Below are 14173 nucleotides of genomic sequence, written 5' to 3'. Positions count from 1 at the left end.
CTATATCTGAGAGATACATAGCTTTTAAAAATTATATACCCACAATCTGCAAATTACAGGCATAGAACCTATATTTCCTACCAGGATGTAAGAGCTTTCTCATATGCACTGTTTTTTTTTAAACCTAGCTCTAAATTAAAGAAATAGAAAATGCCACTGCTATTCACAAAACAAATAATGGATTCCTTGTTTCCATAATAAACTTTTAAGAGAGTCTGTTCCTAATGGAAACTCATTGTTACTAAATAAAAATCTTCTTGGAGAGGAAAAAAGTACCTTATATATAATCTACATCGGGGATGCAAATTGTAGAGAAACAGACACCAGAGGATTTGCATGTAATCAAATCTAAAGCAAGTCATTGCAGAAGCATCACAACCATGTACAGAAGCCTTTCCCATCAGGATCAGGCTTACCTGACCAGAGACCAGGATCCCTTATCAAGGAGAACACGACATTCACATACGACGTCCCCGCTAAGAAGGAAATTCACCAGAACCATCCAGAATGGAAAGTGGTGAGTCAATGTCAATTATTACAATGTTTAAAAAAATTTCATAGTCCTTGTGTTTATTTTTGACATCCCAAAGTCATAACGTGAAGCAAAGAACAAGAACAAATACCCCTAAAATCTGGCTAGAACATGCAGAACTATAAAAACACAGACCAGAGACTGACAATTTAGGACTCTTGGTAACATTTTCATAATTCTAGTCGCTTTGAATTACTAATTGTTGGGTTTACTTTTGCTGCCTAGAGTTTAGGCAGGTATTTATTTTGAAAGATCAATTCTACAGAATGTTATTTTTATAAAACAGAAACTTGGGTATTGCAGCATTCCTTTCCATGATGGTGAAATGTTGTGTGAAATGGAACTTCTGGAAAGCTCTCAATTACAAGGGAAGTGCAGGAGAAGAATATATATAAATGTAGAACCTGAAATACCTTTTATTCATGCATCTTGTTTTAGGTTCTTAGTTTAAGAATGAAGGATTTCCCACGTGCCTGGGATAAGGAAGAGCTTCGGCTGTCATTTCACGAAATTCATAGAATTTCATGTCTATAGATCTTTTTCAATTTGTTCACTTTGAGGATACAGGTTTTAGCGTGAACATAGAGTAAAGCCCACCCCTTCAGGAACAAATTTGAGATAAAGAAAATGAGAATTTTCAGTGTGAATAAATAATGACCGAATATTTCAAAAATGCCTTGTAAAGGAACTTGAAAGAAAAATTAATATTTTTTAAAATGCCCCAGCTCTTCAAAGTCTGATCTTGAAAAATAAGACGATAGAGCCATCACATAAGAGCATCTGTGCCCTGCGGCCGGGAGTGGGTAAATGGCCGAAGTGCTAAGTTTTGGATCCAGCTGTGAGACTTCAGGTGGAGGGAGGGTAGCCCTGGGTGGGGTGGGGGGGGGCGTTGTGGGTGCCTGCGGCAAGCCGACGAAACCCCCACAGGATCCTAACACACTTAACTAACTTAGTTGACCTCACTTTAAAAAGTTTAATCTTTCCAGTTGAAACTTTCATAAATAGTATATATTATTTTCTGCTTAATAATTAATATTTGCACATTTTATTATTAATCGCAGAACTTGCCTTTCCTGGTATTCTCCTGGAGGTCTCCCATACTGAAACTAGTAGGACATCTACCCCACAGGTCAGAAGTGGAACCACAAACACCAAGCCTCTAGCAGGTGCAGATCGAGCACTTTGTATTCCTATGGGGGCACCTGCTTCCCTTCTCATCCCCAGCAAGGCAGGCTGAGCTGGTCAGCAGGGCAGAGAGGGGCCCTTGGGCAAGGGGGGGGGGTAAGCCAACACACCATATTGACACCTGACCATCTGGGACCTCATTCTTGGCCCTTCCCTGACAGGCCAAGACATGGAACAAACATGAACACTGTCCATCAATAACCAGTCATTCAGGATTTTATTCTAATCCGTCTTGAGTGGGAATGTGTGAATCCATACCATGAGGGACTACAATTCAGAGAGACATCACCTATTATCTTACTTTTTCCATTGTCAAATGATGCAACTCAAAACATGAATTGCTCTTTCCTATTTTCTATTGTGGGAGAGTCTTTGGTTCTATTCTCTTTTTGTTTCCAGCTCTCTCCTTTCCCTTACCGTAGATAGCAAGCACCCTCTTAGGAAATGCAAGGAAGTGTATTTGAATTTAATAACTAGAAACAGCTGATGAATTGCCCACATTTTAAATATTCTATTTCAGGGTCACCTGGGTGGCTCAGTGAGTTAAAAGCCTCTGCCTTCGGCTCAGGTCATGATCTCAGGGTCCTGGGATCAAGCCCTGCATCGGGCTCTCTGCTCAGTGGGGAGCCTGCTTCCTCCTCTCTCTCTGCCTGCCTCTCTGCCTACTTGTGATCTCTGTCTGTCAAATAAATAAATAAAATCTTTTAAAGAATATTCTATTTCAGAAGATATGGGTTTGCTGTGATGGAGAAAATATTTAATTTTCAAAAGCAATAGAGCAACAGCACTTGTAAACATACTATGGGCTAACTTCTTTATCAAAATAAACAGTGGAAAGGAGAGCATGTGAATGAGACAGTTCCCTGAGTGTACATAGTCACAACACGGCAGTACAAAATTTTTTTCCCAAATTCTAAAGAATAAGTTGATTCTTCTTAATAAATTTGCTTGTGCTTTCTCTCCGGAAACACAGGTCTTTGTTTTCTCAACAACTGATCAGAATGCTAGTTTGTATCTAGAGTATTTGAATAAAAACTCTTAAGCAGCTCCTGGTTTATGCAGGTGTGGGTTCTTCAAATAGACACAATGCACAGGCGGAAAGAAATGTTTGGGGAAAGGAATACTGTAGAATTTTTAACTCCTCTCTATAAAGGGAGGACAGGACAGGTTAAAGAACTTTCAGATTTCTCAAAGCATAAAGAATACTCTGGGTGATAGTTTAAAGAAATTGTACCGGGCTCCATTGCTTAATTAAAACGTGCTTGGAATTCATTTTTTCGTGCTGTGTCAAATGTAAGTACTTGCTTTTTTTGTAGCTTTGTAGCTCTGCTTCAGAGCAGGACACTGACGTCCCTGTGTCCCCATCTCCTTACCGCCCACACCCTCATGAAGCCCTAGAGAATGGATTTCATCCATCCCTCTTATGAAAATGCTGTACCCCACATTCTGAGTATCTCCACTTTTCCAAACCCTATAGTCTTTCTGTGCCTTCATTTTCCTGTAAGTCATTTTATTTACTCCACAAGTATTTATCAAGCATGTACAAGGGGCTGGATTCTTGACAACATCAATAATTCCTTTTTCTATGCTGTCTTTCTGCACTTCTGTGATGCTAATGCTCTGATACATTACATACCTCCATTTCTTCTTTCTTTTTTTAAGATTTTATTTATTTATTTGACAGATGGAGATTACAAGTAGGCAGAGAGAAAGGGGGGGAAGCAGACTCCCTGCTGAGCAGAGAGCCCGATGCGGGGCTTGATCCCAGGACCCCGAGATCATGACATCAGCCAGAGGCAGAGGCTTGACCCACTGAGCCACCCAGGTGCCCCCATACCTCCATTTCCGACCTCTTGCCCCGCTCCCACCTTCCCAGTCTACCTTCCCGTGGGCATCAGAACTGTAGCGGCTTCCAAGGCTCCCTGCTTGGATGTCTAATTTTCTATTGCCACAAAGTCTTCCTTAGAGAACTTTATTTTTATAATTCTATTTACAGTAGTTTAAAAGGAGTTTCTTAGAAGTGCTGGTCAGAGCCCCTATCTTGTCTGTAGGATATTTGAGTCTGATAACGCCCCCCACAACCTCAAAGCCAACACGCTCGAAACCGAACTCCTATTTCCCCATGAAAACGGGCTCTCTTCCCTGTCTTGACTTTTTTTCTTAATCCTGGAGGTCGTTTTTATTGTGTGTATGCGTGTGTGTATGTATGTGTATGTGTATGTGTGTTTTCTTTTGAAAGTTCTCTTAAATCTGTGCTTTCCTTGTCATTTCCACTGTTTCTGGTTAGCCTCTGTTTTACTTTTCCTGTCCTCCCCACTTCCTCATCCCCAACCCTTCCTAGGACTCCAGCCCCAGATTAAACTTCTGAAACGGTATTTTAAGATTTCCCCCCAAATGACAAAGACACAGTACTCTCCTCTTCAAAATGTTTAGTTGAAAAATCATAACTTTTACCCTCTGGTTTTTAATCTTCAGCATGTGCATTAATCTCAACCCACACACACACAAAAGGATGCTTTCAACAAATAATTAACAAATAAATACACCAGGTCCCATTCTAGGCATTGGCACTTGAGATGTCTCAGTGAGTGAAAACAAGCAGATATTCCCACCCCCATAGAGCTTACATTCTAGCAAGGAGCAGACAGACAGCAAGCAATGAAGCTTAATAAGGAAATTATTAGGTCATTATGAAGTGACAAGTGCTATGTAGAAAGAAAAAGTAAAATGGGGTGAGGGGAATTAGGAATGTTATGGGAAAGATGCAACTTTAAATATGTTTGACATTTGAGCCAAGACAGGAAGGGAGCAAGGGCACGTAGCCCTGTGTATAACTGGGGGCAGAATAATCTGGATGGAGCAGACGGCCAATGCAAAGGTCCAAAGGCAGAAGCGGGGTGCTTGGTGCGTTTCAGAGACTGGTGGGAGTACCGTGAGCAAGGGGAGGTGGGCTCGGCAGGATCACGGATCATTCTAGGGAGTTTGACTTTGACCCTGAGCAAAATAGGAAATCATTGTATTGTTCTGAGAGGAAAAGTGACACAGTTGTGATTTCCTGTCTGGCTGCGGGGCTGACCAGAGACCGGGTCTAGACTGAAGAGGGCTGAGGTAATCTACATGACAGATGACCCAGGATCGAGACCCGAAACCAGCAGTGGATGGGGAGGAGGGTCAGCAGCTTCTGGATCTATTTTGTTGGTAGCCCCATCATGAATTCCTAAAGAATAGTTTGCGAAGCGGGACAGAAAGAGAAAACCCAGGATGACGCTTATAGCTTTGTGACCGAGCACCTAGAAGGGTAGAGATGCCACCAACTGAGAACAGAGAGCTTTCCAGATAAAGCAAACGTGGAGAGGAGAATAGAGTTCGGGTTTGGACATGAGGAGTTTTCGATGTCTCCTAGACATCGGAGTGAAGATGAGTATCTAAGTCTCAAGTCTGGGCTATAGGATATCGATTTGACATTCATGTACGTGGAGATGGCATTTAAGCCCATTAACTCCGTTTATACTTGTTCCCACCTCTGCATTTGTTCATGCCATGCCCAATGTCTGCAAGACCTTTGTCCCTGCTCCTAACACATCTACATCCTCCTGCGTCCAACCTGAATCCCATCCCTTCCCACAAAACTGACATCGACCACCCAAAGTGTGCTCTTCCCCTCCCCTCCCCTTCACATGTGAATATCTCATTTCTCTCCTGAAAATAGGATCTCTTTGAGGACATCTGCTATATGTTCTCATCTTATTTTGCATCCCCTGTGGCATTTGGCCCATACTTTGTACCAAGTTGGTGCCAACTGGTACATAAGACTGATTGTTGATGACAAAACTTAAGAAGTTTTGATCTGGTTATTTGCCATCTCATAAACTTTATCCCTCTATCAATTACCATGTGGTTATTTGTTAAACTTATTTAAAATAGGTATATTTCTCCTAGGCTTCTTGGCATGCACACAAAGTATGAATTGATGAATCAGATTGAAATCTTCAACTCAAAAGCCCTTCGGGGGAAAAGTGAAGCCAAGCCTGTCTGGAGACAGACAAGGGATCTGGGCTGGACCTCTTCAGCTCCCCCACCTTTCTCTCTCTCAGACCTGTACCCATGCCCACCGTCAATCACCAGCTGTTCCCACTTTTCACTCCACCAGGCATACCCACGTTAGAGTTGGCCCCCACCTGAACAGGAACCCTATGAAGTCCTCCCTGTTATGTGTACCTGTGGTTCTCAAACTTCAGAAAACACTAGAATCAGCTGGAGGGCTTATTAAACTATGCTTTGCTGAGCCCCAGCCCTGACGATTCTGACTGAGTACATCTGGAGTAGGGCGTGAGACTCTACCCATCTAGCAAGTTCCTAGCAGTGCTGGTGCTACTGGTCCAGGGATCACACTGTGAGGATACCCGGGGTGCCTTCTCTCTTTGACCTGTGTCTCTGGCTTTGCCACCTGTCTTATTCTATTAGTGCTTGAGTCACTCTCCTATACAGGTTGCTTCCAGGCACACGGGAGCTGTCTCAGCCATGGATCAGGCCACCTGGCCACCGCAGCTCTCTGGTCTTTCTTTATCCTCATCTCAGGGATTGAGGGCCAACCTATGCCCTTGCCCGCAATTTCTTGCTTTATCTTCAGCTTCCTTCCATCAAACTCTCCCCTTTCCTAAATCTTTAATTCCTTCCTCTGACCTGTTCAAATATCCTCAAGTCCCTGCCATCCATAAATTGAGAGACATAAAAATATAAGCAAACCTCTCTGACCCTGTAGCTCTCTCCAATTATCATCCAATACCTGCTTCCCTTTTTCATTCAAGCATCAAGAAGAAATCTCTATCCCTGTCTTGACCCTTGACCTGGCTTCTAGCTACACTTCCAAAGTTTCTCTTGCTAAAGTTGACATCAACCACTGAACTGAAAGCAGTGGAAGTCCTGCTGTCCTTATCTTCCTGGACCACTCGCTCCTGCCTTTCATGCTTTTCCCTTCTTTCTTGAAATCTCTTCCCTTGAATTCTGTGGAAGCCTTATTCTGCTGGGTTTTCCTGGTGCTTCTCCAACTGTTTCTTCTACATTATCTTCTTCATTTCTCTCTTCCTCCTCTGACAATGCTTCAAATGTGGAAGTTGCCCAGGCTTTCATCTGTAACTTCCATCTTTACCCCAGAGCTTCCCCAACCAGTGTGTTGGGAGTTGGCGTTAGAGGAGTTCCCAAGATGTCGATCCGCTGGGGCCTTGGGAACAGCCTGGCCTGCTTCTTCCAGTGTACCAGACACCTGGTATTGTTCCTATGTGTGCCATCATGTGACCAACCTTTACTCCCCCAGGTAATTCTATCCTCTTTCCTGGTTTCACTGCCAGCACATCATGTTGGCTCCAAAACTTACATACCCAGACCAATTCCATGGGGGAAAATTCGAGAATCACCCTTAAATCTTCCTTTTTCTTTCTCTCCCACACAGAAATAATTTTCAAATGTCTGCTCCTTGCCCTCCTGCCTCCCACTACTCAGAACCCATTATCTCCTGCAGTGGGGAGGGTTCAGGGGTTCAGTCGGTTAAGCATCAGACTCTTGATTTCAGCTCAGGTCATGATCCCAGGGTCATGAGACTGAGCCCCTTATTGAGCTCTGTGCTCAGCATGGAGTTTGCTTAAGATTCTCTCTCTCCCTCATCTCCCATCCCTCCCTCTCTAAAAAAACAAAACAAAACAAACCCAAAACAAAGACGACAACAAAGATGAACCTATTATCTCTTGCATGAATTCTTCTAGAACCCTCCTGACTGATCTCCTTGTGGCTTTGTGATTCATAAATCCACCCCCTACATAGCTGCCAGAAAAGTCTATCTAAAATGCAAATCGAACCACACTAGAGACTTAAAAGCTTCCAGTGACTCATTACCCACAGGATGAAGTCCAAACTCCTTTGCCCACCAGAAACTCCACGACTGAGCCTATTTGTTTCCTCTTTCAGCCTCACTTCCTCCATCACACATCTTGCTTGATTTCTGCCTTCAGGACTTTGCCCCTGAGGTCCTCGATGACTAGAATGTTCTTGCCCACCTTACCATCAGCCTCCCCAGTCCCTCCCCACCCTCACAGGGAATTGACACGTCTATGTTTTTCAGAATGTCCTAGGCATAATTCTGTTGTTGCCCTGAGCGCCCTTGCATTGAAATTATCTCCTAAGTTTCTCTCTCCTCCCACTAGATAGCAAATTCTTTCATATCCCCAGTTCGGACACCACGCCTGACACATAGAAAATACTTTGATAAATCACCGATGGGTAAATGTGGCCTTAGGCTTCTCCAAAAAGGAAAGTATCCCATACATTCTAGAGGCAGCACCTAGATTCCTTCAGAACAAACATAAAGTCCTCGGGCTTTAAACTGGAGGCCAATTTGAAAGAATTGGCCTTTCATTAAAAGATATTTCATTCTTTCATTAAAAGAAATTTAGACCAAAATTAGGTCCTGTTGAACTTAGACCCAAGGGACCATTCAAATAACTTTATTTTTGTGAAATCAGGTTTCTGTGTGGCTTTATTTGAGCTAAATAATACATTGCCATTTTTTCCCCTCTTTCATTTTATTCAGGCATCTTGTATAAAACTTGGTAGTTAGGATATTTTCACATGGTTATCTTTAAAAAGGCTGCAGAGAGATTTTATGGACAAAAAAGCTGGGCCTAAGAGGTTGTGGTCCTCTCCTATCCGTGCACAGAGGAACACATGGTCATGGAGGCACTGGCCGCTAAGCCAGCAGCCTCCTCCCTCCAATGGGTTCCTCGGCCTCAGGTTTGGGCTGTGTTTCTTTCCTTTCTTCTTGCCTTTTATTCTCTTTGTAGTGAAGTTTGACTCAGAAGTCAAATATATCCTAGACTATCCACAAATTTAACCAGATTTAAGAATTTTTTTGGTAACATGCCCACGCATATACGTGTGACTACCTTTCGCCATGCGTACTGATGCTGAATTCTGTACCAGCTGAAATCGCTAGTGGGTGCAACAGCTCAGTTAAAATGAACTGAAACCATCCAACCTACTATGGAACCATGATCTCAGAGTTAGAAAGTATCTTCTAGTTCCTGCCGTTCAGCTGCAATTCAGTGCTTGAATGCTTCTGTAGTTGTCCAAACAGAAGGTTCTCCTGTTGTTGCTTGACTGTTCTCCGTGACAAGGAACGCACCATCCCTAAGAGCAGTGTTGCCAATTTCAGAATCTTGGGGAAAATTTCTTCTCTATAGTCTGTTATCTCTCTGTTAATTTCATCACGGTCAAAATAGCAAATGTTCCCAGTTATTAGAGCTACAATCCAACCTAAATCTGGATCCCAACTCCATTGCTTATTAGCAGCTATGAGACAGTGGCAAATAATTCAGCCCCAGACCTCAGTCTCTTCATTTATAAAATGGATCAAATGAAATAATACCGTATGTTTGATAAGCATACTAGTATGTTTGATAAGTACTCAATAAATATTTGTTAAGTCATGAATGCCTCTTCCCTTATCCTTAGCCTAGTTTCAAAGCAGCAACTCTCCATGTTGAAAGACTGTATTTTCAGGCGCCTGGGTGGCTCAGTGGGTTAAAGTCTCTGCCTTCAGCTCAGGTCATGATCCCAGGGTCCTGGGATCGAGCCACATGTCGGGCTCTCTGCTCAGCAGGGGGCCTCCTTCCCCCCTCTCTCTCTGCCTGCCTTTCTGCCTACTTGTGATCTCTGTCAAATAAATAAATAAAATCTTTTAAAAAGAAAAAGAAAGACTGTATTTTCAATAATTAAAAACTGCTTAATTTGGTGCAGTAAACAGAAACAGATGGCTTTCCTCTTAGGAACATAATCTTAACGCAATCTGGTTGACCAGCACACCCTCATCAGTCTGGTTGACCAGCTCACCCGCATCAGGTAGGAATATGATATGGCAGGAATGTTGTCACTCTGCAAACTGAATCATGCAAATCGAACTTTTGCATCAGGTAGTAAGAAGCATTATTTCAAGGTGCATCCGATTCCTCATCTTGCAACTGAAGCATAAATTGTAAGCCTTCCTGGAATAAATCTTGACAAATCGGGATACAAAAACAGAGACATCTGAAGAGTTGTTGTGTAGAAGGTGGAAGGGGGTGGGGGTATTCCAGGTAAGTAGAGCTTGGCCAAGTTTCTATCAAAGAAAGTGACTAAGTGACTTCTACTAAAGCCACTTCAGATTCAAGAAGTCTGTCATTCTAATGAGCAAACTGCACCACAAAATGAGCCCTTGAATACATCCCTTGGGGAGGTTAACCTATCATTTCATCCACCTTTGATCATTGGTTCCATTTGCTTAAGTCCCAGGAGACTACAGCAAACGCGTGTATCAAGGCGTACGAGTGAAACACACAGTCAAAGATCTACTGGCAGAAAAACGATCCAGGCAGACAAGTAACTCAAGATTTAATGTAAGTCTCGATTTAATTCATTCTGAAGTCTTTGTGAGCCGAAGTCCTCTTTCAAGGTTAGTTATTCCCCTCTCCCTTCTCTAGACACCGGGTCTCCCTTCTCCAGTCTGATGTTAAATGTCATCGACATGCTATTCTAGATCTGGTAGAGACAGCTTAGAAAAAGCCTCTCTGTAGCATGCAAAATCGGATTAAAACATTCTAGTTGCAGACATCTTCCATCTGAAGCCTCTGCCTGCCCTCCATGTCTTCCTAAATAGCTCCGCCCTGCTTCAGATGTTTCAGGAGTTGCACCCAGATATCCAAAATTGATTCTAGAGTGGGAGTAGTGGTTGGCTACCAAGATGGGTTTGTGATTGCTTAGTCTGTTGATAACACATAGCCACATGAATGCTGTGTGTCGTCGCGTGCTGCTGGGTGCAGGACACAAGAGCAAACATGGTAAGCATGTACAGCATCGAGCACAGGGGCTGACATAGAAGGCAATGGTTCTTGAGGGCAGGTGGCTCTGCTCAGAATGTGGGCTCAGGGTTCAACACCACTCCACAATCAAACTGCCGGGATGCATTTCAAGTGAACCCACTCCAGATTCTATTTCCTCCCACCCAGGAACTTTTATTGCACATCTTCTGTCTTCCTTTTTTTTTTTTTACGTTTTTATTTATTTATTTGACAGACAGAGATCACAGGTAAGAAGAGAGGCAGGCAGAGAGAGGAAGGGAAGCAGGCTCCCTGCTGAACAGACAGCCCGATGCGGGGTTCGATCCCAGGACCCTGGGATCATGACCTGAGCCGAGGGCAGAGGCTTTAACCCACTGAACCAACCAGGCGCCCCTGTCTTCCTTTATTTTAAAGCACCTCCTCTCTTCTAGTTCAACAAATGGAGCTTAGTTGATAAAAATACAATTGGAGTAATTTGCTCCTTGTCTGTTCCTAGCACAGTGTTTCTTCTGTCCGCTCAGAAGTCATGGGGGTTGCGTTTCAAATATCCATACCAATTTGGTCTCTTGAGGGAGAGAAAGGAGGGGATTCAAACTTATTTTTTAGATTTTATTTATTTATTTGAGAGAGAGAGCATGAGCAGAGGGGGGGAGGGCAGAGGCAGAGGGAGAAGGAGGCTCCCCGATGAGCAAGGAGCCCGTTGCAGGGATTGATCCCAGGACCCTGAGGTCGTGATCCAAGCCAAAGGCAGATGCTTAACCACCTGGCACAGGGATTGATCCCAGGCACCTGAGAGAGGGAATTCAGAGGCTATTCCAAAGGAACCACAGCTCTGTGGAAGTAACGTGGATTGGCCACAGCTGCAGCCAAAATTGTGAGATCTAAGGATGTTCCAGTCATGTTGTCAATGGGGAAGGCAAGAATCACAGATCAAAGTCGTAGTCAAGGAACAGATGTTGTATCTGCCCAGTGTGAGTGAGCTCTCACTCACCCCTTGGCATCATTGTCAATACATCATTCAGTGACAAGGCACAAGGCCAAACAGAATTACAGAAAAAGACAAGAAAGCATAGTATTTCTAAATGGGAGCTATAACTATATTCTTCTTTGAAAAATTACCTAACATCTTTTGCTTAAGATCTGTGACTATCACATAGTATGTTTTCATTATTTTTTTTGACATTTCACTCTTTCAGAGATGTAACAATATAAACATAATTCATAATAGGCCATATTGTTTGATTTTTTTAAAAATTGCAGATTCTAGGTCTCTGTTCCGTGTCTTATTAATGTAGAGATTTTGAATGGGAGCCAGAGAATGATCATTTTTAACCTGCTCCTTGGGTGATTCCTTTGCACATCTGAGTTTGAGAACTTGACCAGAGAGCGAAGAACAGAGGTTTAAGCCTCACACAGCCAACGTTCTTATCTCTACCCGGATCACAGTTTGTTGAGCTACTGTTGTGGGCCCAGTGACACTGACAATGTTATGGTGAAAAGGAGACCAAAATCTGTGTTCAAAAAATACAAGACCGCATAACAAACTCTAGGCTAAAGACAAAGGACCAGGCAGCACAGCCATGTGATATGGGGAGTACAGTACTATTTGCATAAGTGCACTTCCCTGTGTTGTCTCATTGGATGGACACACTAGTCCTGTGAAATTGATATTTACACGGTTTCCCATTTTATAGATGGAAACATTGAGAAGAAGAAGAGGCAGGAAGTGATGGTTCTCAGGTTGCACAGTTAGCAGGTGGCAGGTCTTCTGGCTCCCAATTCAATATTCCTTTAAAAGGGACAGATTGATGCGGACTGTGTAGAACAATCTGTGATTCATGCTGCCTTAGTCCCTTTGGGCTGCTATAACAAAATACCACAGATGGGGTGGCTTCTAAGAAGCGAGCGTTTATCTCTCACAGCTCTGGAAGCTGGAAGTCCAAGTTCTGGGGGCCAGCATGGCCAGATTCTGGTGAGGACCCTCTTCTGGGTTGCAGACTGCTGACTTCTGATTACACCCCCGCTTGGAGGAAGGGCCTAAGGAGCTCCCTCAGGGCTCTTTCATAAGAGCGCTAATACCATTCATGATGGTTCCCCTCATGACCTACTCCGCTCCCAGAGTCTCCAGCTCCTAATATCATCATGCTCCGGGTTTGGATTTCAACATGGATTTTGGAAAGACATGAACATTCAGACCATAGCCCATGCAAACAAGGAAATTAAAACACAGGAAAAGATATCGTGTGGAAAGAACTTCCAGAATAAGAAAGGTACAAACCCACCCTAACTATGGTACTCATTCTCGGGAACCGAGTGCATGGGCAACATGAACATAGCCTTGTCTACAGGTTCATATATATTACCTGAGATCTCAGCACTCATGTCTTACTCTCAGCCTTGCTCCAATGCCCTGTTAAATTCAGGTAATTAAATGCATATTTTCCCAAAATATGGTTATTTGGGCTTACAGTGTCTCCATTATAAATTGATTTTACCGTCCACCTGTTAACCATTATTCTAGAAGATCTATATATCTCAAGAAGGACACCATATTCCTAGGAAGACCTGTTTCCATCCTTGTGCAAGTGCAACCTGGTGAGCAGAAATCATGGAGAATCAGGTTGCTGGGGGGCACTCGGGGTTCTAATCACATGGGTAATACTGAACCTCCCTTCTCTTTTTCATGCCAGTGTCCAGGCAACAGTGAGTTGTATGTCTTAAACAAATTCAGATGGGAAGCCATCCTTAGGCATTCAAACTTTGCTACTGACAGTTCGGGTAATAACAAATGAGAGGCCAGCTTGAGGAGACTGGAGACCCAGAGCTATATTACCATACATAGAGCATTCTAGGCCAAGGGCCCAAATCCTGGAACCTGTACATGTTCCTTTCTATGGCAAAGTCGATGATTCAGCTAAGGAACTTCAGAGGAGGGACCTACCCTAGTTTATCCAAGGAGGTACTACCTTGCCTTACGTTGAATGCTAGCACCTGTCCCTCATGAGAGAGGCTTTGAGAGAGAGACATAAATGGCACAGAGGAGAAGACACACAAAACAGCAAGGGGCAGGGAAGTCAGGAGGCAGAGGTTGGAGTCACGCAGACACAAGCCCAGGAATGCGGGCAGCCACAGAAAGCCGGAGGATGCAAAGGGTAGACACTGCCCTTGAGTCCCACAGGGAGCACAGCCCTGCCAACATGGTGACTTGGGCTCCCGGCTCCCAGAACCATACAGATAGATATTTCAGTTTCTTTAAGCCACCTGGATTGTGGCAATGTCTCACAGGAGACCTAGGAAGTCAACACACATATATGATGGAAAGTAAGTCCCTCCGGATACGTCTTCTTGAGGAAGTATCTACTGATGCCCAAGTCGGTGCTCTACTCTCTGTGACAACACTTCGACAAGCTTACACTGGCTGTGCTAATGCATCTTTACCACACTTTCCTTCCAGAACATCTGTTTTTGATACCATGAAATATTTTTCACATCTTTGCAGTAGGAATCAAAAGGAGAGAAATCCCTTTCACCAAAGAGATTTTCACCAAAGACTGGACTTAAAACCACTTCTGTACATCCTCGCCATGAGCCT

General features: G+C 43.5%; 1 protein-coding gene across 1 annotated transcript in view; it reads left to right on the top strand.

Moving 5' to 3' along the window:
- Positions 1–404: 404 nt before the first annotated feature.
- The window catches only part of C7H11orf53 (chromosome 7 C11orf53 homolog), a 33550-nt gene continuing 19781 nt past the window's right edge, over positions 405–14173 (top strand). Inside the window, exons 1-2 of the mRNA XM_044260596.1 lie at positions 405–517; positions 10031–10140. Of these exons, the coding sequence (XP_044116531.1) occupies positions 508–517; positions 10031–10140 (120 nt within the window). The 5' untranslated portion in view covers positions 405–507. The remainder of the gene's footprint in view (positions 518–10030; positions 10141–14173) is intronic.

This window comes from Neovison vison, chromosome 7, assembly GCF_020171115.1.
Source record: "Neovison vison isolate M4711 chromosome 7, ASM_NN_V1, whole genome shotgun sequence".
NCBI lineage: Eukaryota > Metazoa > Chordata > Mammalia > Carnivora > Mustelidae > Neogale > Neogale vison.
The sequence above is the reverse complement of the archived record's forward strand: the minus strand, read 5'-3'. Positions and strand labels throughout refer to the sequence as shown.